The 27,857-nt window shown below is 38.3% G+C and overlaps 1 protein-coding gene across 1 annotated transcript; it reads right to left on the reverse strand.

Moving 5' to 3' along the window:
- Nucleotides 1-27,788, reverse strand: LOC311041837 (uncharacterized protein). The gene is made up of 15 exons (XM_084052322.1): nucleotides 27,616-27,788; nucleotides 25,941-26,038; nucleotides 25,210-25,272; nucleotides 20,224-20,361; nucleotides 19,050-19,167; nucleotides 15,432-15,624; nucleotides 14,744-14,885; nucleotides 13,615-13,770; nucleotides 11,011-11,066; nucleotides 10,260-10,435; nucleotides 5,505-5,765; nucleotides 4,166-4,317; nucleotides 2,840-2,933; nucleotides 1,951-2,209; nucleotides 1-1,407 (listed from the first exon to the last, which is right to left on the reverse strand). The coding sequence occupies exons 1-15, from the start codon at nucleotides 27,733-27,735 to the stop codon at nucleotides 1,181-1,183; spliced, it is 2,253 nt and encodes a 750-aa protein (XP_083908448.1). The 5' UTR covers nucleotides 27,736-27,788; the 3' UTR covers nucleotides 1-1,180.
- Nucleotides 27,789-27,857: the final 69 nt, after the last annotated feature.

Raw genomic sequence — 27,857 nt, forward strand, 5'->3', positions numbered from 1 at the left:
CCATTTGTACCTTTATTATGTCATCAACACAAATCCAGATAGTATAAACCTCAAAACATATGTTTTGACACAATACCTTTGTGTAATCAGACTTTAAGCTTCCACACTCTTCAAACAATAACAAACAGTTCTGAGAAGGAAAAAAAACATATATTTTAAACAAATTAAGTCAGTATACATGCATATTTGCATATTTCATGTGTTTTGATATACTGTAATAATAAAGTTTTTTTCCAGTTCTCTTAAAGGACAATTTGTATTACTTTGTAATGATAATGTTGTGATACTGTATGTGATAATGATAGTGTTACAATTGATCCAGTTATTGCTTTCGGGGCATTCGGGTAATTGGTAAATATGCAATTTTTTACTCAATAAGCCGGCAAAATGCCTCAAATCATGAACACAGCGTACGATTGTCGTGAAACTTTGCACGCATATTCCCTCTAGCCCAAGGAAGAATTGCCATGGAATCCAGGGGGAAAAAAAGATATTGATTGTACATATCCTACAGTTCAAAAGTTATAGGCCAAAACGTGAATCTGCCTGTTATAGTGCCAACATCAGGCCAATTTTTAAAATGTGGGTGGGGTGGCATTTCTTCCTTAACATTTTAACATCCATCTTTTAATCATTGTCATTACAAACTAATAAAATAATCCTTGTTGTAAAAAAACAAAGTTGTCCTTTAAATAATATCTATACCAGAGCATGTTAGATCATCATGGCATACATGCATACGTACGTACGTACGTACGTATGCATGTATGCCACGATGATCGGAAATTACTTATTTAGCATTAGACACCTTTAGTAAGTACCTTTAATTACAGGTTAAAATATAGCCCCTCTCTCTGCCCCAAAAGTAAATGTTTCCTAGTTGTCAGCAACATGTTGTCAGATTCCTTAGCAATTATTCTGTAGAGGATTCGAGAAGCACGTTTTCTTTTCTAAAATATTTTAGAAAATAATTGACTTCATCAAAACTATTAACCAGCCCTATGTTATACTTTGTTTCCAGCGGCTTCGTGCAAATAGTGAAAATAGCCAATCTACAAGCTCACAGATCTGAGATGTGTGAGCTTGTAGATCTGCTACTTTCACTAGTGTTTTTGTAGATTAAATTGATTAGTTAGATTAACTGTTGACAATAAGGTGAACATTGTGATGTTTATGAGATCTACATCTCCTCATCTGCGTCCAGCAGAACTTTCTTGTCGTCTGCTCTGGTCTTCTTGCTAAAGTAGCCGATGAGAAAGGCCAGCACTGCTACTGCTGCAATGAAAGCACTGGCAAAGAACACAGTGCTGACTTTACTGCTGAGAACAACCAGGACGGCTTCATCTGCTGCTGGTGCTGCTGCTGCTGCTGGTGCCCTGGGTTCTGGAGAATATGGTGGAGAATCCACTGAAAATATATATGAAAAACACACGTTAGATTATGATACTGTAGACAGACAGACAGACAGACAGACAGACAGACAAACAGACAGACAGATAGACTTGAATGGGGTAGCCTATTTCACTTGTGCACCTCAAACTATTTTTAAGTTGCTCGATTCAATATTTAAATATTTGATATTAATTTGGTCAGACACAACCCTCTGTGTAAGTATGTGACTGATATTGTCCTTCTAATGTGTGTTGAGGCTGTGTTCAATTTCTTTCTTTCTGTCTTTCTTTCTTTCTTTCTTTTAAATAAAAACATAAAACATCTGTGATATCAGTCACAATTGCAGCACTTGAAGCAGGGACGTGTGTTTTCAATGAGTCTATATCATTCATTAGAAAGACAATATCAGCCACCAGAAGGGATGTGATCAAATAAATATCAAATATCTAAATATCTAATCAAGCAACTTCACCCCAAACGGTCTGGGGTGCTCACAAGCAGCCAGAGTACACTTTAAAATGAAGTGAAATACCCCTTTAAATCATCCTCGTTTATTACCTGAAGTGAGAGCCTGGTCATCAGCAAACTGATCTCCAGTCATCATGACCTCATCAGCTGGATCGACCAATCGTACGCCTCCACCCATCACGTCATCAGCAGGTACCACCCGCAAAGGACCCTGGGTAATGTAGTGAACTCCAGTCTCCATGGCCAGGGAGCGCCTGCGTCTGCGTGAGGGGTTGCTCATGCAGCCCTGAGCACATCTGGACACGGGGTTCCCCGTCTCACACAGGATGACGGAGCAGGTAATGTACACCTGTAGACATAACCCAAACATACATTATGAATTATGAATTAATAACAGTGGTGTAAAGTAACTAAGTACATACTTTACTTCTACTCCCCTACAATTATTTGAAAACTTTAGTTCCTAGTTACTTTGCAGATATAAATTATTGCATTATAAAACATCACTTTAGCCTTATTTTACACAAAGGCTATTTGAAAATAGCCGATCTACAAGCTCACAGCGCGTCGCATCGCGACGCGTTGTGAGCTTGTAGATCGTCAATTTTCAAACATTTTAGCACTTTTACTTTTGGTACTTTAAGTACATTTTGATACCAATACTTTTGTACTTTTACTCAAGCACATTTTTTATTCCGGACTTAGTCTAAAATATAGATAAAATAAATAGAATAAAATGTTTTATGGTCATGATTCTCCAGGATCCTGGATGGGTTGATTGTAGGCTTAAAATAATTGATGTAAACATTTTTGGAAATCTCTATGGGAAAAATGCATGGACTATTTTTGAGTGGAACCAGAGAATGGCCGCCACTGCTATGCCCTATTAATAGAAGTGGTCTGCTATCGAAAAAATAACAGACATCAAGCATTCAATCAAACTGTGAAGTATGCATAAATAATTGTGTAATTGTCTCACCTCAGTAAAGTCGCCAGTGAATTTGAAGGCCTGGACCTCAAAGTTGAATGACGTGAGGTCAGATGAATTCTTCAATGTCTCATCCCTCACACACCTTTGTATAGAAGATATATATATATATTATTTCAACACATTAAACACAAGTTCATTGTATATAATATAAATAATCCTGGTTATTGTCTGAATATTTTTCACCGCTTTGCTGAATACAAGTCTTAACAGAAACACCTAGGATTTTGCCAAAATCAAATAAATACATTAACTATATATTTTATGTATAAGAATATAAACCGTAGACCAGTTAACCCTTTAAGACCGGGAAAGCATCATTTGTGTCATTTTAAAATGTCTTTGGCTATTCAAAAATAGCAGATATACAAGCTATGAGCTTGTAGATCTGCTATTTTTGAAAAATCGTGAAACATTATGCAAATCTTGGAATTTTTATAATTTTAAGCAAACATGTGTAAAATATTTAGTTCCAGGGACCCCCAGAAGCAAAGATTTGAGTTACAAATGTCTGCTTAAAATATATATATATATATATATTTATTACACAAATTATCATGATTTTTCTAAAATAGCAGATCTACAAGCTCATAGCGCGGCACAGATTCAGATTTTTGAATAGCCAAAGAAATCTTAAATGACACAAATGATACTTTCCCGGTCTTGAAGGGTAAAACCCTATGTATACGTCTCTTCCTATAACTATGTCCCCTCCTCTTCTTTTTCCTCTACACCAATCTGTTCGCTCTATTTTGCAGAATGTGTAGCATCTATGATTTTGAGTTAGACCACTGTTTCTCAACGTCTGGTCGGGGGACCAATGTGGGTCCAAATGGATCCTTACGTGTACACATGTGTGCAAATTGATCAATGATTTAAAATGTAGACTGGGGTCCCAGAGAGAAACAAAAAGAAAGAAATATATCAGACTGGGGGGTCCTTGAATCGAAAGGGTTCAAGGGATAGTTCACCCCCAAAATGTTTTTCTTTTCTGTCGATTAGTCACCCCATGGAGACTTGAATTCATGGTGTTGTATACCACAATGGATTTATTTATTTTTTTGTAAAAAACATATCATAATACTGTGTGCTTATTTCTCTGAACAAAAAAAAACGTATCCTTTTCAAGTCAGATCATACCCAATGTCTATGCTGGCTGGTGTCCAGTGTTGTCCAATGTAAAACTCGAGTCACTTCCTCACTTGCCTACGTAATGGAAATACGAGCCAAATAGGCCCCTGGCCAGACTGAGTAGTAAAAAATTGAGAAAAAGACAAACGTAGCGATTCAGAATGGATTCCAGGCTAGGTTTCTTACCCATGGTCTATGAGAGAATAGGAGATGCCGGCATTGGCAGATGTCGTTGGGTTTTCTTCAGGAGTGGCTATGCAGGACTCAACGAACAAGGTGACGTCTGGGAGGTCAGACTGAGCCTGAATGCCCATGTAGATCATGTCCATCAGCTTAACCTAAAAGCAACATTAGGACAGTTTGGCATTAGTTTAATTCCTTTTTTTTATTTTTTATTTTGTTTAGACCTTTCTTTTTCAGTTTCAGTTAAGTTTTGATTAGTTTTTAAAGCACGTTTGCTAGTTTAGTTTTTAAATTTGTATTTTTCAAAAGGCTTAATTTTAGTTTAGTTGTAGTGTTAGTTTTAGTTTGATATATGGGATAGTCAGGTGTGAGATACAAAAAAGATCAGGAAAATAGTGAAAATTGAAGATTGAATATTTCAGATTTTTTTTTACAACATGCCGGGCTTAAAACTGGCACAGCTCAAATATACTGAGAGATAAGATTTCATACCCACTAGTCATACTAGTCATAATGTATGAAATATTAACAAAGACTAAAACAAGGAACAGTGTCTCTATGATGTTAGTTAGGGTTGTAAACACTAACTAACATACAAACAAATTCAGTTTCAATTAGTAAAGCCTGATTTTCATATTTACTTAAGTATCACTTCACCCATTTTCAACCGTATCTTCATATAATAATTTATATAATAAGATGCCACCCTGTATGCCCACTCACTGTGTCTATATGGTGGGCTGTGGACAGTTCAGAAACCTGACTACCAGTGACATCCTCGGTAGGCAGGTTTGGCCATTTCAAACAAGATTTCAATTTTTTTTTTAAAGCAAGAACTTTGGCTTCTATTTCAGCATGCTAACTTTCCAGGAGAAATTCTGTAGATTCAATTCCCTTGGAAACTCCATCGATGATGTCACTGGGAGGCAGGTTTCTGAACTGTCTCACTGAGTGACTCACTGAGATGACAGAAATGGTTTTATAATGAACAAGATAAGGTTAAAACTGGGAAAGCATCAGTGTCATTTTATACTGTGATTATTCTAAAATAGCAAATATACAAGCTCATAGTGTGTCACTTCGTGCCGCACTATGAGCGCATTCTGAAAAATGTTGAACCAACACGTTGTGAACTTGTAGATCTGCTATTTTCAAACATTTTAGTACTTTTGCTTTTGATACTTGAAGTATATTTTGGTGCCAATACTTTTGTACTTTTACTCAAGTAACATTTTGAACACAGGCCTTCTACTTGTATTTTTATATTGTGATATTGCCACTTCAGTAAAATATCTGAGTACTTCTTCCACCACTGGTTCTAGGTAACTTTAATAACCCTGACCTGCACTGGGTAAGCGGACGGCTCCACTCTGGTGGAGTAGTTGGCATCGGTGAATATTTCAAACGTGTAGCCAAAGCTGCCGAAGGCGGACTCGGTGAACACGTAGTCGGTCTTCTGCAGCTGGTAGTGACTGGACAGGCTGATGGACTTGGGGAACTGGCAGAAGAATCCGATCTTCACCCTCCTTCGTCTGGTTATGATGGCAGTCGGCAGCTCGTAGGAATCGATCTCGTTCTTGAAGACGAGGAAGTCTCCCGTATCCTATAAACACAGCGACAAGATTCAGTTAGACAAGTAATGATGATAGTGATAATAGTGAGTAATGTCTAATCTGCAGTAGGGGTTCCCAAACATTTTAGTTCGAGACCCGGGACACAAACTTAACACCATTGGTGGAAAAAAGTAGGCTACTCACATGTTTTACTTAAGTAAAAGTATCAATACTACAATGTGGAAGTACTCTGTTACAAGTAAAAGTCTGGAATTCAAAATTTACTTGAGTAAAAGTACAAAAGTATTGGTATCAAAATGTACTTAAAGTACCAAAAGTAGAAAGTACTCATTATGCAGAATGAAAATTGCAGATCTACAAGCTCACAATGCGTCGGATCGCGACGCATTGTGAGCTTGTAGATCTGCTATTTTCAAATGGCTGAAATGTATATAGGGCTGAAGTGGGTAATGTATGTTTTGTAACAATAATCAAAATCTACAAAGTAACTAGTAACTAAAGTTTTTAAAAATTGTAAAAGTAAATGTATTGAAAATTGGAAATGATCCAGTAAAGTAAAAATACCTCAAAATTGTACTTAAGTACAGTACTTGAGTAAATGTACTTAGTTACTTTACACCACTGGTGATAATAGTGAGTAATGTCTGATCTACTGTAGGGGGTTCCCAAACGTTTTAGTCTGAGACCCGAAAGAGACATTTATTTGGTGTCTTCCCGGGACACAAAGTTAACACAAATACACCATGAATTAATCACGTAGGCTTAATAAATTCTTCAAATTTGGCCAAAATAGAGATGCCAGTATAGTGGTTAACCTATATGTATAGTTAAGTACTTACATTGTGATGTTATGTTATCAAACATATTAATGTCAAACATATCAGACAGTCTACATTTCCCAAAAGGATATGCATGCATTTAATGTGTGTGACCAGAAACAGGGATAAAACATATTCCCACTAGACATAAAAAAAATTATGACCAGAGGGGGGGGGGGGGTATCAAAAGCATGCAGCAGTGGTGGAAAAAGTAGATATGTTACTTAAGTAAAAGTATCAATACTACAATATAGAAATACTCTGTTAGGGCGCGGTCCCACCGCACTTTTATTTTACCTCTGGGGGGAATCTGCCAATGCTTTGTCAATGCAAAAAATACAATATTTGCCTCTGAGATGCAGAGGAGTAGAAGTAAAAGTACTGAAAATTAGAAATACTCCAGTAAAGTCAAAATACCTCAACATTGTACTTAAAGGGCAAGACCACTTTGGTAGAGGTTTGGGTTGTGTAGTTACCTTGCCATGATGTAAGTCCAAAGGTGAACAAGAAATAAAAAATAATTGCTCCATTGATTAGAAATTGATAATTCAAAACATTTCAAAATTCAAAATATGCTCCTCATTGACTTAGATTGTACGGTAAAACAGCTCTCAAAATCACTCTTTTAGCACATAAACGAACGCAAACAAAGTTGATCCAGACAATATAGAACATCATCAAACCCAGTACTGTTTTTTTTTTTTATAAAAATGTCAACTTCCTGTTGATTTTGCCATTTTTAATAAGTAGAAAACCTGGACTGGATCCGCGGATCCAGATCTTCAAATAGTAAAATCAACAGGAAGTTGACATTTTTATTAAAAAAACAAACAGTACTGGGTTTGGTGATGCTCTATATTGTCTGAATCAGCTTTGTTTGCGTTTGTTTATGTGCTAAAAGAGTGACTTTGAGAGCTGTTTTATCGTACAATGTAAGTCAATGATTGAATTATCAATTTCTAATCAATGGAGCAATTATTTTTGATTTCTTGCCCACCTTTGGAGTTACATCATGGCAAGGTAAATACACAACCCAAACCTCTACCAAAGTGGTCTTACCCTTTAAGTACAGTACTTGAGTACTTGAGTACTTAGTTACTTTACACCAGAGGTCTTCAACAGGGGGTCCGGGACCCCTAGGGGGTCCTCAGAGCTACTATAGGGGGTCCGCCAAATCTTTGTGTGATAGGATTTCGTTAACCACTTGAACCCTAAAATTCCTTTTGCGAGGGGAACATTAGCCGAAAATAGCAGATCTACTTGTAGATCGGCTATTTTTGGCAAAGAGGAAAAATTAGCAGACTAAGTTAAAAAAAAAAAGTTTAATCTGAAACACAATTTTATACAATATAGAGTAGGGGGTCCCTGCTTCATCTCTTGCTCAGCTAGGGGGTCCTTGGCCTGAAAACGTTGAAGACCCCTGCTTTACACCACTGAAAAGCAGAGGCATGGATTTTCCCCTCAGTACAATATGTCACCACTTCATAGTGTCCTGCAGTACCTCAGTGACACAGGTGGTGAGAGACCACTTAAAAGTGACCACTCAAGCCTGATTTTAAAAACAGCAAAAAAAATCAAACCTACAAGCTCACAACGCATTGCGTCAGAAAAATACATTTTTCCCCCTATAATGACTTGCCCCAAATACTTCAGTGAGGCCAGTTTGAAAGTAATGAATGAATGTTGCATGCAGATAGGAAACAGGTGTCTACAGGACGTTGATCTAAAATTGCATCACAAAAGAAAACTTTCAAAGGTGGAGGAAATATGCATAAAATAACTGGATTTGAGGTTAAACGTGAAGGTGGCAATTGCCATTCCCTGGGACCCCAGGAGACAACGCGATGCGTTGTGAGCTTGTAGATCTGCAATTTTTTTGTAGATTTTTTTTTTCTTTTTTACTTAAGTTTCTGCCTATAATGACATGCCCCAAATACTGTAGGGAGGCCAGTTTTAAAGTAATTAATGAATACTTGGTTGCAGGAAGAAAACCAATATCTATAATCTGATAATTCTGCAAAGAAGCATTCAGGTGGAGGAAATAATGCATAAAATAACTGGATTTGAGGTGAATTGCCTTCCTTGATTTGATTTGATTTGATTTTGGCAAAAGTAATACAAGTATCATCACAATATAACTTCAACCCAGGATGTACACATAAAAGTATAACGACCCACTTATTTCCCCCAAAAATAATAAAATGAACAGTCCAATAAATGACATACTGTAGCACGCAGCACATCACATGAACTATGATCTAAAATCCATGCACAAATATATATAATATCAAACCATATAAACCCAAATTGAAGTGTATCACTAGCCGGTAGCCCTTCCCATAACAGTATTCTCACGCTGTTTTTAACTCATTAACCCATGTTGGGCGGGAACCCCTATTTCTAACAATACCTTTCAAGAAGGGTAATTTTTCAATACATATTTGAAGATTTTCTGAACATTGGGTTAAGACCGGGAACGCATCTGTGTCATTTTTAGATTTCTTGCTATTCAAAAATAGCAGATAATATACAAGCTCATAGCGCGGCACTGAGTGCCGCGCTATGAGCTTGTCGATTTTTTTGAAAGATTGTGACAATTTGTGCAAATCTTTGAATATATATATATTTTTTAAAGCGACCGTTTTTAACTCAAATCTTTGCTTCTGGGGGGTCCCTGGAACAAAATATTTTTAGTAGAAAATACATATAATTTTGGGGGTCCTTGACATGAAAAGGTTTGAGAACCACTGATATTATAGCGATATAAGTTTTTTTCAAAAAACTGTTAGGATTTAGAAGACATTTGTAGAATCCCCAGAAGCACAGTCTACACAGCAAAGTCTACATAGCATAACAAGCTCATAGCGCGGCACTCTGTGCCGCACTATGAGCTTGTAGATCCGCTATTTTTGAATAGCCAAAGAAATCTTAAAATGACACAGATGCGTTCCCGGTCTTAATGGGCTAAAGTTACATTTAGACTGAGACTGCCTGAATACAAGGGAAAACAAGTCCCCAGGACTAGTGTTATCCTTTTAGCACAAAAAGACACACAGAGGCAGCTCATTTTAAAGAGAAATACCTGTGTGTATATAAAATAACTCTTATCACAACCTCTGACTTGGTATCTCACATACCGTTTGGTTTGACCTAGTTTCATACTGATGTACATTCAACTTAGCATTACTCCTCTATGGTAGCCAGGGGCATTACCATTAATAATTATGTACATATGCAGTAACTAAGTATATGTATTCAAGTACTGTACTTAAGTAAAATGTTGAGGTATTTTTTTTACTGTAGGCCTACTGGAGCATATCCAATGTTCAATACTTTTACTTCTACTTCACTAACATCTCAGTGGAAAATATTGTACGCTTTACTCCACTACAAATATTTAAAAACTTAAGTTACTAGTTTTGAATTATTATTACAAAACATATACTAACCACTTCAGCCCTATTTAAACCATGGCTATTTGAACATAGCAGATACAAGCGTTGTGAGCTTGTAGATATGCTATTTTCAAAAGATTTTGTAAAACATACATTGTAGATAACTTGTGAAATGGGACATTCTGCATAATGAGTACTTTTGGTACGCCGTACTTGTAACAGAGTCTGCATTGCAGTATTGATACTTTTACTTCAGTAAAAAATGTGAGTACTTTGTTCCACCACTGTGCATGTGACTGGGTTGTCCTACCTCTAGTATAGTGCCACAGGTGGTGAGTGACATGCTGCCCATGATGTGAGTGCTATTGGAGGTCAGAGAACAGGATGGATCTAGCAGCTTCAGCCAGTTCCTGTCGATGCCTGGCATGGAGGCCTTGTCCAGCACCACACTCATCATGTTGGCTTCGCACGACACATGGGCTATGCCTGAACACACGCACACACACGCGCACACACACACACACACACACACACACACACACACACACACACACACACACACACACACACACACACACACACACAGCAACATCAGAAACCTTTAACACTGGGTAACACTGCTGTAGTGCCTATGCGTGCATTTTAGGGCTTTTTGGTGCGACTATTCTCGTGCCAGACCCCAAAACAGTTAAACGTTTGTGTCCGCCTTCCATCGGTCCGCCCACCCACCCTCTGGACAATGGTAGCCCATTAAGACTGTAAAACATTGTTGTTCCAGAGACCCCCGAGAAGCAAAGCTTTGAGTTACACATGTTCGCTTTAAAAAAGATATATATATTAAAAGATTTGCACCCATTTTAAGTAACAATTTTATCCCAAAATAGCAGATCTACGAGCTCATAGCGCGGCACCGAGTGCCGCGCTATGAGCTTGTGTATCTGCTATTTTTGAATAGCCAATGAAATGGCACACAGAAGCGTTCCCGGTCTTAATGGGTTAATATAGCGTTACAAAAATGATACAAAAGTGAAAATAGGGAGGCCATGAAGGGTTAATCTGACCTTTTTCAGCAGCTGCTCTGGTCACCATCACAATGACACACCTCATCTCTGATTGGCTGAAAGACAACGACACAGGAAGAGGATCAGTCTGATGTTACTGAACATTAAGTGTAGATATACAGTAGTGCTACATTACCCCCATGTGCAGACTACAGTTCATTCATATGTATATTTAACAACACTGACCATGTAAAGAACGGGAAAGGAAATGATACACATTTAGCACAAGCTAACATTCAGTACAAGACAATTATAGTTATGTCTATCTAATATAAATGTGTGTGTGTGTGTGTGTGTGTGTGTGTGTGTGTGTGTGTGTGTGTGTGTGTGTGTGCGCGCGCACGCGCGCGCGTGTGTGTGTGCGCGCGTGTGCGCGCGTGCGTGCATGCATGAGCGTGTGCGTGCGTATAATTCGGAAAGCGTCCAACCGAACGGTCTCATACTTGGCGTGTGTCTCATATGTCACCTGGGTGTGCATTGTCGAACGGCAATTCGGACGGACCAACAGTTTCCGTGAACCGATAAACCACAAATATCCGTATCTGTGTATCTGACTGTAGGTTTCAACGCACTAATTCTCGGTGTGTTTGGGAGATTGTATGCAATAGGCTCCACGCACAGCAGCCATATTGGGAATGAATTGGGCCCCTTCCTTACTTCCTTCACAGGTGTTACCAATAATACTAATTAAGGCTCCGTTCCATTTAGTGTAGCAGTGGTTGTCTTATTTACAAGGACCCCCATAACTCTGAGAGTGTACAAATGGAACCAAATGGACCCTTATGGGTCCATTTGGTTCCATTTGTACACTCTCAGAGTTACACACCCACCATAAGGGGCCATTTGGGAACCAAAATGGAGTGTTTCTAGTGAGCCAACATGCATGATATCAGCACCCTGACCAGAATGGAACAGAGCCTTCATTAGTATCATTGGTAACACATGTGAAGGAAGTAAGAAGAGGCCCAATTTCTTTCCAATATGGCTGCTGTGCATAGAGCCTATCCGGCTTCCCTGATTGGCCAACCCAAACCGTCGGCTTCATGGATTTGGCGCCACGTCACGTTTGTGCCGCTAAGCCATAACTCCCTGATTGACTAACCCGACCCGTCGGCTTAAATGATTGGCCTAGCTTCGCGTAATGTTTGTTACACCAATATAAATGCTAATATATATAGAATGACATCATTCCAGACATGCAGAGCCCTAAGTTAGGGTGTTTAGGGTGTTATATATGTTCCTGAAGTCCGTAACGACGCAAGTTGGGAATGATGCATGTCCCAGCTGGTTATGTAATACCTGTTATACTTGATGTCAAAGTACTGGCTGTACGAATTGCCTTCAACAGTTTAGGACAGGGGTCTTCAACAGGGGCTCTGGGACCCCTAGTGGTTCCTCAGATATACTGCAGGGGCGCCACCACATCTTTATGTGATAGGGACTCATTTTATTTAGATTAACCACTTGAACCCTTGCATCCCTAATCTGGGGGGGATATTAGCCGAAATTAGCAGATGGCGCATTGTGAGCTTGTAGATCGGCTATTTTCGTCGAAAGGGTTGGTGTACAGGGAAAAAAGAGCAGACCAAGTACAGAGCCAAAGGTCAAGTTTACAAAGTATTGAGGGTTTAAATGGTTAAACATTGTTAACATGGATCCAATATGTAGTGGGGGTCCCTACTTCATCTCTCTCTCAGCTAAGGGTCCTTGCCCTGAAAAACGCTGAAGACCTCTGTTTTAGGACATAGCCTATTGAAAATAGCTGAAAATAGCAGATACAAGCTCACAAGCTTTGAGTTTATAGATCAGCATTTTATCCCCCAGTCATTGCATGACTCTGCAAATGAGTTACATAGAATGTATAGATAGACAGTGGTGGAAAGTAACTAAGTACATTTACTTAAGTAAGGATAATAAGGATAATTCCTTTTAACAGGTCATGAACGACCTGTTAAAAGGAATTATCCTTATTATCCTTACTTAAGTAAATGTACTTAGTACTTAGAAAGTCCTTGCAGTCTTGTTTCCAATGAGAACTTGTGAGCAATTAGGGGTTAAGAGTCTTGCTCAGGGACAAATTTCATTTCATCGACACATATGCTGGCCTGGCCTGGAATCGAACCTGGGGCAACCAGGGCCTCTGGCTCTTAGGCGGGCTCACTAAAATATTAATACTTTAAATATTAAACTTTTACTTCACTACAATTATTTGAAAACTTTAGTTTCTAGTTACTTTGTAGATTTATATTATTATTGCAAAACATACAGTAACCACTTCAGCCCTATATACATTTTGGCAATTTGAAAATAGCAGATCTACAAGCTCACAATGTGACGCATTGTGAGCTTGTAGATCTGCTATTTTTAAAAAAAATATATATTTTAAATATTTGAAGACTTGGGAAATGGACATTCTGCACAATGAGTACTTTCTACTTTTGGTACTTTAAGTACATTTTGATACCAATACTTTAGTACTTTTACTTAAGTACATTTTTAATACTTTTACTTGTAACAGAGTATTTCTATATTGCAGTATTGATACTTTTACTTAAGTAAAACATTTGAGTACTTTTTCCCACCACTGTAGATAATACAAAGCACCTTTCATTGGTCTCGGCAGTGAAGCAGAGCGGCACAAAGCGGAACAGGTCACTGAGTTGAGGAGTCCAGCTGATGCTGACCGACACCTTCCCCAGCCTCTCATCCTGCAGCTGTTTGCTCATGTTGGCCGGACCGCTCAGCTGGAAGTCTGAGATACTGGAAACAAGACAACACAACACGAGCAAGGGCAAGAGAGGAACAGACTAAGTGAGTAGAATTCACATGATTTGGAAGGGGTCATGCACATGTTCCTTCAGCCATATGTTCCCTCAGTTTAGGATTAGGCTGGGGTCAGGGTTAGGGTTTTGGAATGTGAAATAATGTAAATACTAAATTGTTCTATTCCAGCTGGTCCCCCTTTTTATACATCTGAGACAAGCTACAACCAGAAATGTTGTCATCTTGAAGATTGGTTGAAGTGTTCCTTTAAACCAGGGGTCTTCAACGTTTTCAGGCCAAGGACCCCCTAGCTGAGAGAGAGATGAAGCAGGGACCCCCTCTGTATTGTATAAAATTGTGTTTCAGATAAACTTTTGCTGCTCTTTTTTCCCTCTACACCTATAACTCTTTGCCAAAAATAGCCGATCTACAAGCTCACAACGCCGCGTGGTGAGCTTGTAGATCTTCTATTTTTGGCTAAAGTTCTCCTCAGAAAAGGGATGCTAGGGTTGAAGTGGTTAATGTAAAAGGAAAAAATCCTATCACACAAAGATTTGGCGGACCCCCTGTAGTAACTCTGAGGACCCCCTAGGGGTCCCGGACGCCCTGTTGAAGACCTCTGCTTTAAACCCTATAATAATCCCTAGAAAATATCAGATCTACACGATCACAACACGTCAAGATGTAAATATTGACTATTGTTTAAATTACAATGACACAAAAAAAATAGTTATGATGTTGGACTACCCCCAAACAGACAAGCACCTTGGGAACCACTGTTCTATGTCATAAAAATGTAATAAAAAGCATGTTATAAAAAATATTTACAGTGAAGTTAGTACTTGCAACATTATGGACGGAACTGAGGTAAGTGTATATGTTTAAGCTTTTATTTCACATTTACATGTCGATTTAAGCTCTGACATGTCTGGAACATGTTATGAACATAATTGGTGTGAAGTTTAAGTACTTAGCATGTTGAGCCACAGCTTGGAGACGCAGTTGGAACGCGTTTCCCACTGAGGCGTGAAGAACGCTCCCCTGTGATGGTGACGGGGACACGAACCGAGGCACCACGTGACCCGAGAAGCAGCTTGGCAGCGGAGGAAGAACTGTAAAACACACACACACACACACACACACACACACACACACACACACACACACACAAGTAAAAGTATCAATACTGCAATATAAAAATACTCTGTTACAAGTAAACGTCCGGAATTCAAAATTGACTTGAGTAAAAGTACAAAAAATATTGGCATCCAAATGTAGTTATTATAAAAGTACTCATTGTGCAGAATGGCCCATTTCAAGTTTTCAAATGAATAAAATCTTTTGAAAATGGCCGAAATGTATATAGGGCTGAAGTGGGTAATGTATGTTTTGTAATAATAATCAAAATCTACAAAGTTATATCTGAAAAGTAACTAGTAACTAAAGTTTTCAAATAATTGTAGTGGAGTAAGTAAGTACAATATTTGCTTCTGAGATGTAGTGGAAGTCAAATTACCAAAAATTGGGAATACTCCAGTAAAGTGAAAGTACCTAAAAATTGTATTCAAGTACAGTACTTGAGTAAATGTACTTAGTTACTTTACACCACTGCCCCTGTGTTAGGCTATGTGACAATAAAGTTGACTCCAGTCTCTCACCTTCCAGTGTGAGGAGCAGAGTGACAGTGCTGAGAGGAGGGGACAACATGGTGACATTGAAGGCTCTCCTGACGGCCGTGCTTCCGTCGGCGTACGACAGGTTGACGTCTCGGGCCGGGTGGTCCTCCAGGACCACCTCCAACACGTGCAGGCCCAGAGCCAGAGGAGCCTGGCTGCTCATCTCACACTTCAACTGGAGGGAAAAACCACAGTTATAAATCTAACTCATTTCAGATCCGGAGACGCATCTGCGTCATTTTAAGATTTCTTTGGCTTTTCAAAAAGAGCAGATCTACAAGCTCATAGCGCGGCACCGAGTGCCGCGCTATGAGCTTGTAGATCTGCTATTTTTTGAAAAATCGTGAACATTTTTGTGCAAATATTTGAATAAATATTTTTCACTCAAATCTTTGCTTCTGGGGGTCCCTATTACAAAATATTTTGACATGGGGGTCCGCAACCAAATACATATCATTTTGAGAGTCCTTGACATGAAAAAAACATTTTTTTTTAAACTGTAGAAGACTGTTTAAAAAAACTGTAGAATTTAGAATTAGAATTTAGAAGACATTTGAAGAATCCCCAGGAAACAAGATTTGAGTTAAAACTGTTCACTTTAAAAAATATATACATTCAAAGATTTGCTAAATTAAATAGCAGATCTACAAGCACTCGGTGCCGCGCTATGAGCTTGTATATCTGCTATTTTTGAATAGCCCAAAGAAATGACACAGATTCTTTCCCGGTCTAAATGTGTTAAAACCTCTGTGTCATTTTAGATTTTAGCTATTCAAAAATAGCTAAAATGTCACCTTTTGAACATTTGTGCAAATCTTTGAATACGTATATTTTAAAGCGCACATGTTTATCTCAAAAACTGATCGGGTTCCGCGGCCAAATACATATAATTGTGGGGGTCCTTGACATGAAAAGGTTTGAGCACCACTGATATAGAAACCTATGTTTTTCAGAAAACTGTTAGGATTTAGAAGAGGCCTCAGGTCTTAATAGGTTAATAACAGTATACATTTGTTACAGTCATGTTTGATCTTATTGTCACTTTGGTATGATTAGTACACTGGTGGCCATAAGTTGTGGCCCAGGGAGCACTATGAGTTCAAATGGACCTTTACGGGTCCAGGGTCCTTTTGGTTCCATGTGTACACTCTCAGAGTTACATTAACTCTTAGGATTTTATAGTGTAGACTGGGTTCACAGAGATGAAAAAATAAGAATACAGGAAGATTGGTCACCTCTGTGTTAAATTTGCTATTTTTTTTCACAAAATGGAAAAGTAAATGTAAAGTATACATGATTGACAAATCATGACACATATTAAGCCTTAATTGTCGAATGTTCAAGCAATATAATATATATGTTTAAGAAAGAATTGCCAATTTAAATTCAGGTGCCCACTCTTCCTGTTACCATATCAAACTTGGAGTCTTTGAAAATAAAGATGAGAATCACTGTATTACTGTACTAAATAAACTATACTCCAACCCCAATCTACAATGCAAGTGAGCAACTTTTTCTTATAATTTGTTCAATTATTATCAATATTTGGAAACCGTTCGAATTATTTCTTGATGAAAATTAGTATGCAGATGACAACTATTATATGTCACATCCCTGTTATGAATTAGTAGACTCCAAGACGAAGATTGTCCATTTCAATGTCCATCCTTCTGCCCTTCTTACCACTTTGTGTTATTATTCGCTAACATCACAAATATGACAATAATTCCACATTTGGCACTGCACCTTATGTGATGTGAGACTACTTTGTGAGACTAAATGTAGCCTACTTTCAATGGTGAATTTTCCATATTTTTTTTATTGGAAGCATGAATGCTAGGAAGTAGCAGTGGTGTAAAGTAACTAAGTACATTTACAATTTTGAGGTACTTTTACTTTACTGAGTATTTCCAATTGTCTATACTTTTACTTCTACTCCACTACATCTCAGAGGCAAATATTGTACTTAGAACTTGAACGTAAATGTACTTAGTTACTTTCCACCACTGCCCAACAATGGCATTTCAGTGAATCTCCTGCCAGTGATGAGACCCTACTAAAAGCAGAGGGAATTGAACACGTCAAACTGACCACAAGAGGACGGTATCGCCTAATGAAACTCCTCCAGACCAATTATTTGTTTACAAACATTGGGACTGGACGCACAGGTGACTGTTTCATGTAATCAATTCCCAACAGATCCCCAAACCTGCTGTTTTAGGGTGAGCTTGTTTCAGTTCATTCAACCTCCTCTGTGTGTAGGCTAGTGGGGTGCGCCCTGGCGACACATATATACTTCACCGCGTAACGGTATTGCGCAACGAGAACAGCTGACATACAAGCTCACAACCGCGTCACGGATGCGACCGCTGTGAGCTTGGAGATCTGCTATTCTCGGCCGTTAGGCTCTGCGCGACACCTTCGCGGGACGGAGCATAAATGAGTCTTGACGGGCTGCAGCTGTGCGAGCCAAGCAGGTTGGTTCTGGTGCCATGATCATAGAGCTCTCCCCTCTGTTCTTATGACAGCCACTGGAGGTGGAGTTTTGAGGACAACTGCTTTGAATTGTTATTATTGTTTACACACAACAGAAACCAAGGATTATATATTTCAAGAGCGAGAGATCACAGTAAAAATCCTAAGCATTCTTCCTCCACACTGGGAGAAAAATAGCATCTGAAAGTTTGATGGGATGCATTTTTTACACGTGAGACTGTGACCACTTTTACATTGCATCTTATGAGCGGTGGGGTTCTTTTGCTGCCGACCTGCGCGCGCATACTGTTTCGTATCAGTGTGACGTCGTCTGTTAAGGCGTCTAATTCACAGCAGCCATTATGAAGACATTCACAGGTGTTACCAATGATAGTAATGAGGCTCTGTTCCATTCTGGTCAAACGTGTGCATGTTGGCTCACTGGAAACACTCTGCTACACCAGTGGGTCTACAGTTGGGGTCCAGGGACCCTCATGGGCTTCCAAATGGCCCCTTACAGGTGTGTAACTCTGAGAGTGTACGGGTCCATTTGGTTCCATTTGTACACTCTCAGAGTTATGGGGGTTGTGGAAACCACTGTGCTACACTAAATGGAACAGAGCCTGCATTAGTATCATTGGTAACACCTGTGAAGGAAGTGATAATATGGCTGCTGTGATGCCATGGCGTTTCCAGACTTGAATGAAGAAATCGATTACAGACCATTTCTATAAACGTTGTTTCACCGCTAATTATTTTCTCCTAGTTACATACATTTATATGTTTTATTTTATCACCATAAGGAAATGCTTTTATTTCTTTTTTTCCCAACTGGAATCACCTACCACTACACTGCACACCTGTGAGACAGATTCATCTAAAAAATGTTCACAAGGCTATTATTAGGCTACCGTTCCATTACCATTACAGAGACACACATGCAGCATGGAGTAGAGCATAATGTTAGTGATCCAGCCTGCCCCAAATTAACGTGTCAGACCGGGCCTGGTCAGGGCCAGGGCTTGTAGACCTCTAACGTCCATACATGGGCATAAAAGGGACAGACAGACAGACAGACACAAAGAGAGTTCTGCAGTTGCAGAGAGATACATAGAAATGCATTACCTCATCCATGGTGACATTAGAGTCTACAGTGTCATTGGCAGCAAAGCGACATCTCACAATGTCTCCGTCTGGGTCGTAGGCCAAGAGAGGAAGCTTTGAAATACAGTTCTGAGGAACCCTGTAAACAATGAACCACACAATACAACATGCTTAATGATAGATGTAAACAATGAACCACACAATACAACATGCTTAATGATAGATGTAAACAATGAACCACACAATACAACATGCTTAATGATAGATGTAAACAATGAACCACACAATACAACATGCTTAATGATAGATGTAAACAATGAACCACACAATACAACATGCTTAATGATAGATGTAAACAATGAACCACACAATACAACATGCTTAATGATAGATGTAAATAATGAACCACACAATACAACATGCTTAATGATAGATGTAAACAATGAACCACACAATACAACATGCTTAATGATAGATGTAAACAATGAACCACACATTACAACATGCTTAATGATAGATTGATCATTAACTATTTAAAACCCACCGTGGCCTTATGGTTAGAGTGTTCGAGATGTTTGATTAGACAAATGTGAGAAGTTTGAACCCTAAAAGTGATATTATCATTGTTGTCGAATGTCTCACCCTCATCTCATGTATTTATCTCAAAATGTCCTAAATACATTGTTAATGTCTAACAGCATTAAGGACCAATAAAGGCAAACTTTGTTTTGGATGTCTGAATGTCACATGACATGTTGAAGGGATATTTCACTTTAAAAAAGAATGTGGGTAATTTTATAGCTTACTCGGGCTTTTGGGAGCACCCCAGACAGTTTGCTTGATTCAGTATTTAGATATTTGATATCAATTTTATCAGACATGCCCCCTTCCTATACAAACCCATTGTAACTTCAAACTCCATCTTAACCATGTTAGATTACTGTAACCCGTCCTTGGTTCTGGTGACTGATATTGTCCTTCTAATACATGAGGAGACTGTGTTTTCTCAATTACTTTTTTCATGTTAATATTTCTTTTGGAAATCCTCACGTATTAGGAGGGCAGGATGAGTCACCAGAACGAAGGACGGGTGTTTTTCGATGAATCTAACATCATGTAGTGCAGGACATTATAATAAAAAGCTATCTATCTATCATATATTATCCTAGTTCTATAGATAGTAAAACGTTTGTACCTTAAAGCTGCTACGGTTGCCGTGACAGGAGCCTTGTTGAGGGTGTGTGTGTCGGAGCGTGTTCCCAGGTCCAGCTGTGTGTCAAACGTTGAATTCTGCTTACTGTGGACGTTAGAGGACCAGCAGCACAGCGACTCCCTGAAATACATACATTATACATTCATTATTATACATACAGTACACACACCCATAGGACATTTTAGGGGGGGGGCACCTCTCTGTTAAATTGGCATTTTTTCCCCTATGTTTAGTAAAGTAAAGTGTACATGATTAGAACATGTGACTAATATTCTAAAAGTCTAATATTTCTACAATTGCTACAAATTGCTACAAAACCTGTATATCCTGTAATTTTGGGATATAAACAAGAAGTCTGATAATGATGTACCATGCATGTTCACATCATAAACTTTACATTGCTATCATGTAAAATAGCAGATCTAAAATAGCAGATCTACAAGCTCACAACACGTCACGATGTGACGTGGTGTGAGCTTGAATACAGGCCTTTTACCTTTAACAGAGTATTTCTACATCGCAGTATTACTTTTACTTAAGTAGAAAATATGAGTACTTTTTGCACCACTGCCCTCTCCAGTGTATTAATAGTCACACCTGTTCTCAGATGATGATTATTCCTATTTGCCTCACTCCTTTCCCATCAGCCAATGAGAACCAGTCAGTCCACATTTCTCTCACCTGTCCCAAATTAGCTCGCATTGCAGTCAGCAGTGGTGGAAGAAGTACTATTTACTGAAGTAAAAGTATCAATATCACAATATAAAACTATGCTCCAAGTAAAAGGTTTGTATTCAAAGTATTCACCAAATTAAAAAGTACTCACATCTTCCAAAATGTGAGTTTAAAAAGAAAATCTGATCTACAACCTCACAACACATCAAAGGCAATGGAATGTCAAAACCAAAATACCTAATGTGTAATTCCAAAGGGCGGTAACATGCTTAGGGCAAGACTAGGGGCAACAATTTGGTGAAAGCTAGCATGAAGAGAAGTCAACAATATGGTGGGTGGAGCAATGAAGCTATAACTGTTGGTATTTATTAACTGTTGGTATGTATTAACTGTTGGTATTATCCAGACGTGAGCGTGGAGTGGCTGTGGTGAACCGGTATGTTGTTTGTGTCGGTGTGACTATGACTATGTCAATATTATGACATAATGATAGCAATTATTTGAGATTATAGCAACATATTCATGCATCTCTGTTACAGTATCATAGAAAAATAAATAGGTCATAGGGATGCAGCATATTGAAATGTAGGGGGGTGGGGGTCCCCAGCCAAAGTAGTTAATGTTTTATCACAATCATTTTAACCACTTTATCCATTTAAAAAATAGCAGATCTACAGTCTGGAAAATTTGAATCATTTTGATTTTTTTCTTCTTTTTTTCACATAAATCTGCACAAAATATTTTCAGATGGGGCAACCACTGAATTACATGGTCAAAGAGACTGATACTGATATGACAATACAAGTAGGGTTTGTCTTACACCTGTTAAACAGTCCATTCCTATTACCTGATTTATTAGGCCTACCATGCACATATTATCTTCAAACAACTTCATTTGTAAGGGCACAGCACCCCCGCACTTTTATTTTACCTCTGGGGCAGAATCTGCCAATGCTTTGTCAATGCAAATGCGTGGATTCTTCTCTGGAATTTTAAAAGAGTGCAGCATTCAGCAAATTGTCCGGCCCTAAAGGTGGAGTGTTAATTGAGGTGAACTCTCAGCAATGCAGAGCTACCAGCTTAGTTGGTCTTTAAGTAGGACTGCTGAATACTGAGTTATTATGCTATTATGTGTAATTATCTCATTATTGACAAAAGACTGTCCTACACTCAAACATGCATGGATTGTGGATTATGTGCACTGTAAAATCTTTTGTTTTAATTTAAAGGCAGGGCAATAGATCATTTTAAATGCTGGATATATTCAAATAATGTGGAATAAATAACAGTACTTTACTTATGCCTTTTTCATAAATAATGCATAAGTATGTTTTATAAATGTTGGAAAAACAAATTTGAACAATGAAATCACTCCTTATTTGAAATATATATATATATATATATATATATATATATATATATATATACATTGAAAGTTAAAATATGAGAGGTTTCTGCCCGACAGTGATAATAGTTTAGTTTTCCATTCTTTCCATTCATTGCAGTACATCTGCCAACAAGGTAATGTCTTGTGTGTTGTGTGTTGTGTGTCGTGTGTTGTGTGTTGTGTATTGTGTGCGTGTGTGCGTGCGTGCGTGTGTACAATTTGAGAAATAGACATTGTGAGGAACCATTTTCCTAAGTTAAAAAGTATTTACACTTAGTTGCGTGCCAGTGTCATGCACCTAAAAAATTGCCGATCTATAACGTGTCGCAGAATACCATTTTTACAATAAAAATGGCATTCATAAAACAACCCAGTTGCCAGGCATTTTCATTTCTATGTAACGTTTTGGGATATCCTAAAATGTTGGTGTCTCCTAGACTCCTCACAAGTATAGTATACAAACCTGTGTGTGAAGTGCATTCAACATAGGTAGGGAACGAAACTACTAATCACCAGAAGCATTAAGTGCATTCTCTTCTAAAACAAGCAACTAAGAGTATACCTAGCGTTGAAGTGAAAGTGCAATATATCAGCTAGCTACTTTCATAAACAAGAGTAGGGGAGTGACATACAGTAAATGACCCGCCCCGGCCGCCCGGCCTGATAAGTGAACCAGGAACTTTCCTCAGGCATTGTTTGGTATGTGCCCTAACCAGTAGTGCCAGTGGTGGGCAAGTTTATGTTTGATTATATCTTTATTTAAAGGTAGGGTAAGTGATATTGTTTTGGTTGAAACAAATGTATTTTTGTTCAAAGATTAAAGCACTATACGGATAGTAATCATTTGCTATAGAGTGTTTGTTCAGTAACAGGGGTCTCCCTGTCTTTCCAACTCTTTAATAATAAGAAAATACATTTTCAGGTGTTGCCACATTTCAGGTAATCAGGAGTACACATGTATCAGCTTAACTTTTATAGTGTTTATAGAGTTCCAATCTTGTCATTTTATTTCTTTGTGTCATCACTCCCAATTTTACTTGTTTAACCTGTATCCTGTGTGAGTTTAATCTCCTGATTGGAAAAAAAACAATGGTATCCCGACCTGAAAATGCATTTTCTGTTTAAAGGGCTGGAGAGACCCCTGTTACTGAACAAACACTCAATGATTACTATCAGAATATAGAGCTATTTAACACTTATTTAAGGAAAATCACTTACTCTATTTTCAACTATTTAATACAAAATGCATGTTGACCACATTAACCCTAGTGCTTATTTTGGGCGCATTTCAAAAATGTTTAAAAATGAAAAAGAAAAAGAAAAATCATGATTGAATCAAAACTAGTTACAACAGCCAACCGACAAGCTTTTAGATCAGCTATTTTCACCACTGTACAACAAAGTATAGAGGGCTATTTATTTATTTATTTACTTTGTTGATCTAAAGCACCCTTGGGTCTGTTGAATGGCACTATATAAATTCAAGTTATTATTATCATTTTAAGGGGTTAAGATTATGTCCCCCATCACTGTGTTTTTTAGTTTGAACAAATTCAACCCTGTGTAGGCTAATGCATCATGACATTCTGTTGGCCATAAGAAGCACTGCAACACCTAACTTTGCAAAGGTTTTTGCATTGAAGTTTAGATTCAAGTCACAGATCTAACCATTGACTTTGTGTACAAATGAATATAAAGAAAAAACACCAGACAGCCGGCAGGCCATTCACCAAGACACTTCATGTTTTTTAAAACATAATAACCTGCCTGTCATCCGGCATCCGGAAATGATGCAGAAATCAATACGCAGCCGTGGTGGAAAGTAATCTGAGTTCCCAGAAGTTTTCGCCGGCTCGGCAGGTGGAAAGTAACTAAGTGCATGTACTCAAGTATACTGTAGGCCTACTTAAGTACAAAGTACTTGAGGTATTTTTTACTTTACTGGAATATTTCCAATTTTCAATACTTTTACTTCTACTCCACTACATCTCAGAGGCAAATATTGTACTTTTTACTCCACTACAATTATTTGAAAACTCTAGTTACTAGTTACTTTGTAGATTTCAATTGTTATTAAAAAAACATTAACCACTTCAGCCCTATACTTTGGCCATTTGGAAAAAAAAATACTTGGGACATTCTGCCTAATGAATACTTCAAGTATATTTTGTAGCCAATACTTTTGTAGGCTACTTTTACTCATGTACTTCTTCCTCCACCGATACGCAGGTTGTGAAATGATTAAACATTCTACTTCCCTGTTGGCTGAATCCAGGTGAGGCCTGTGCTGATGCTGGCAGGCTTTCATTTGTAAAAACTAAACAGAGGGAGGGACATTTTCCTCACCACTAAAGCCCCTATATACTTCATCACATCAAATAGCAACACTAGCCAATATACAAGCTCACAATTACTTTACACCACTGGTTATATATCAAACATTTCAGGCGGGGGGGGGGGTAAAAGCGGAGGGATGGACTTTACCCCCATGCCCCCCAGCAAATCCAACCTTGTTCATGTTTTCAGACATGGAGGGACAGGTTTGTGAATGGGTCATAGAGTAGAACTAATGGGCCATAAATGAGTAGTAGCTACAGGACTTGACAGCAATACTGATGCAATAGTAGAAAGCAGCTAAAATAAACAATATTCCTACAGTAGCCTCCAGGTCCATCATTATTGATATTTCACTTGAATGAATGCATTTGCCATCTGAATAAGGACACACCACTTGTAGAACAATGCCTTACACACCCGATAATAAATCACATAATGTGTGTGTGTGTGTGTGTGTGTGTGTGTGTGTGTGTGTGTGTGTGTGCGCGCGCATCATTTCTGTCAATAACACTCAAGATGCATCCATTCAATCTAGACAAAACAAATGAACAGAAAGGTGAATGTGGTACCTGACAATGAAGGATGTGTTGCTTTTGATGGTGACTGAAGCGCGGCCTTCTGACTGGCACCACCTGTGGAGAACAGAACCGCAAGGTTATTATTACAGCTGTTCCGATAGCGATACCAGCATCGGAAAAGATGCCGATACTGCCTAAAATCAGTGGTGTAAAGTAACTAAGTACTTTTTTTTATTTACTCAAGTAAGATTTTGAGGTTTTTGTACTTTACTTGAGTATTTCCACGCAAGTTGTGGGCATTGGAATCGATATCGGGAAGGAACTAAAACTTTAACTAAAAGCACAGAGAATATGTCTGTGGTTTTAGTCTTTGTCAAAAAGATCTTCAAAGACAGCAAAAATAGCAGATCTGCAAGCTCACAACGTTTTGCGAGAACTTGCGATGCAATGTGAGCTTGTAGATCTGCTATTTCTGTAACTTTTCTGACCTTGTTGAGTCTGGATCATGACTAATCCACATTACATTACAATAAAATAATAAAAAGAAATAAAACCAAAACAAACCAACTAAAACTAAGCATTTTTCACACACACACACACACACACACACACACACACACACACACACACACACACACACACACACACACACACACACACACACACATAAATAAACCAAACTAGCAAACCCACTTCAAAAACGAATCAAAACCAAACTGAAATTGAAAAGTAACGGGAAATTAAAAGGCAATTAAAATAAAAAGGTAAGAAATTGTAATAACCTGTTTGCAGCAGAGCTGTCCTGGTCTGTTTGTACGGCTGCAGGGTTGCTATGGTTACTGCAGCTTCCTCTGCCATTCTGCCTCTGATGCGACACCACCTGACACGTGCATGGAAAGAAACCTCTTATCTCCATATGTAAACTTACATTTTTAAATGTAAGTTTCTTTGGCTATTCAAAAATAGCAGATATACAAGCTCATAGCGTGGCACCGAGTGCCGCGCTATGAGCTCATAGATCTGATATTTTTATCTTTTGGAACATTTGTAACAAAAAATGTTGCTTCTGGGGGGTCCCTGGAACAGAATATTTTGAGATGGGGGTCCGCGGCCAAATACATATCTAATGTTTTCAGATCAGTTTTTTTACAGCAACAGTATGTTGCTGTATCAGTGGTGCTCCAACTTTTCCATGTCAAGGACCACCCAAAATTATATGTTCCAGGGACCCCCAGAAGCACAGATCGGAGTAAGAATTTTTCACTTAAAAACATATATACATATATTTAAAGATTTGCACAAATTTTCCATGATTTTTCAAAAATAAATTGCAGATCTACAAGCTCATAGCACGGCCCTCGGTGCTGATATGAGCTTGTGTTTTTTTGCAGTGTGGCTTTGGAATAATCATGTACGTCAACCATGTTGGCTAATTGTCATTAGTAATCATGTAGTGTACTAATGCATGTACATATGGGTATGCATAAGGCCTTTGGGCTTCTTGCCTCTTTCTGACACTCTTTTTTTCTTTAAAAAAACTATTTTGTACTATTTTAAAAATTGCGCTAAATAAATCAAATCAAATTAAATTGCTTTACAGCAGGGACCCCTTAGCTGAGAGAGAGATGAAGCAGGGACCCTCACTACATATTGTATAAAATGATGTTGCAGAACTTTTTCATAGATTTCACAGATAGCTTCATAGACTTGTTTGACAGCACTGTCATCAGTGTTAGATTCATGTTAATATGTATTTTCAGACTTTTATCCACTTAGTCCCTCAATACAGACTTGACATTTAGTTCTGTACTTTGTTCACACTTGTTTCCGCCTCTACACCAAACCTCTTCGCAGAAAATAGAAGACCCATGCTTTACAGTAACCTTATACTGCTAAGTATATAAGTCATACTGTTTACAGAAGCCAAATTTAAAGTAGCCTAATAACAGCCAAAGCAGATATGAATCATAACATACCCACAAGCGTGGTGGCAAGGAAGAGTATCTGTGTACCATAAGCCCTTTGGTTTAAATTCACGTCACAAGTGATTCAATTTACTTACCCCCCCCCCCTAGATTTTGGTATTGCTACTTTTACTCAGTGGTGTAAAGTAAAAAATGACAGTATTTCCAATTTTCAATACTTTTACTTTTACTCCACCACACCTCAGAGGTAAATATTGTACTTTTACTCCACTACAATTATTTAAAAACTTGAATTACTAGTTACTTTGCTGATATAAATTATTATATTATAAAACATACATTAACCACTTCAGCCCTATGTTATACCCAGGCTATTTGAAAATAGCCGATCTACAAGCTTGTGAGCTTGTAGATCTGCTATTTTCAAACATTCCACCACTGCCTTTGCTTAAGTTAAAAAGAAAACACTTCAGAGTGTACATTCACACCGTCACAGTGATTTGTCATTTTGTGTCTGAATGTAAAAACCTACCTCAAACGTTCCCTGCTTTGCCAGGACCATGTAAGTGGCGCTTTGACCGTAAAACGCATCCTGGCTCAACGTGCTACCCAGCAGGGCAGAGAAGATGCAGAGAACGGCTCTTGCTTCCATGGTGGACAGGTGAGTGTGTGAGTCTTCCTGTGGTTTGCGTGTGTGTATGTGTGTTTGTTTGTGTCTTGCTTAACCTGTTAACAGCTCTGTGGTTTAAGGGTTAAGTAGCAAGCCTCACTTCA

The sequence above is a fragment of the Gymnoscopelus microlampas genome (assembly GCF_963454915.1).
Source record: "Gymnoscopelus microlampas genome assembly, chromosome: 1".
NCBI classification, from domain to species: domain Eukaryota; kingdom Metazoa; phylum Chordata; class Actinopteri; order Myctophiformes; family Myctophidae; genus Gymnoscopelus; species Gymnoscopelus microlampas.

Coding starts and splice junctions, on each gene's coding strand:
- LOC311041837 (XM_084052322.1), bottom strand. CDS start 27,735: ATGGAAGCAAGAGCCGTTCTCTGCATCTTCTCTGCCCTGCTGGGTAGC. Junction 20,362..25,209: donor AACACATCCTTCATTGTCAG/GTACCACATTCA, acceptor TATGTATTTCAG/GGAGTCGCTGTGCTGCTGGT. Junction 14,886..15,431: donor TCTGCTCCTCACACTGGAAG/GTGAGAGACTGG, acceptor TGTGTTTTACAG/TTCTTCCTCCGCTGCCAAGC.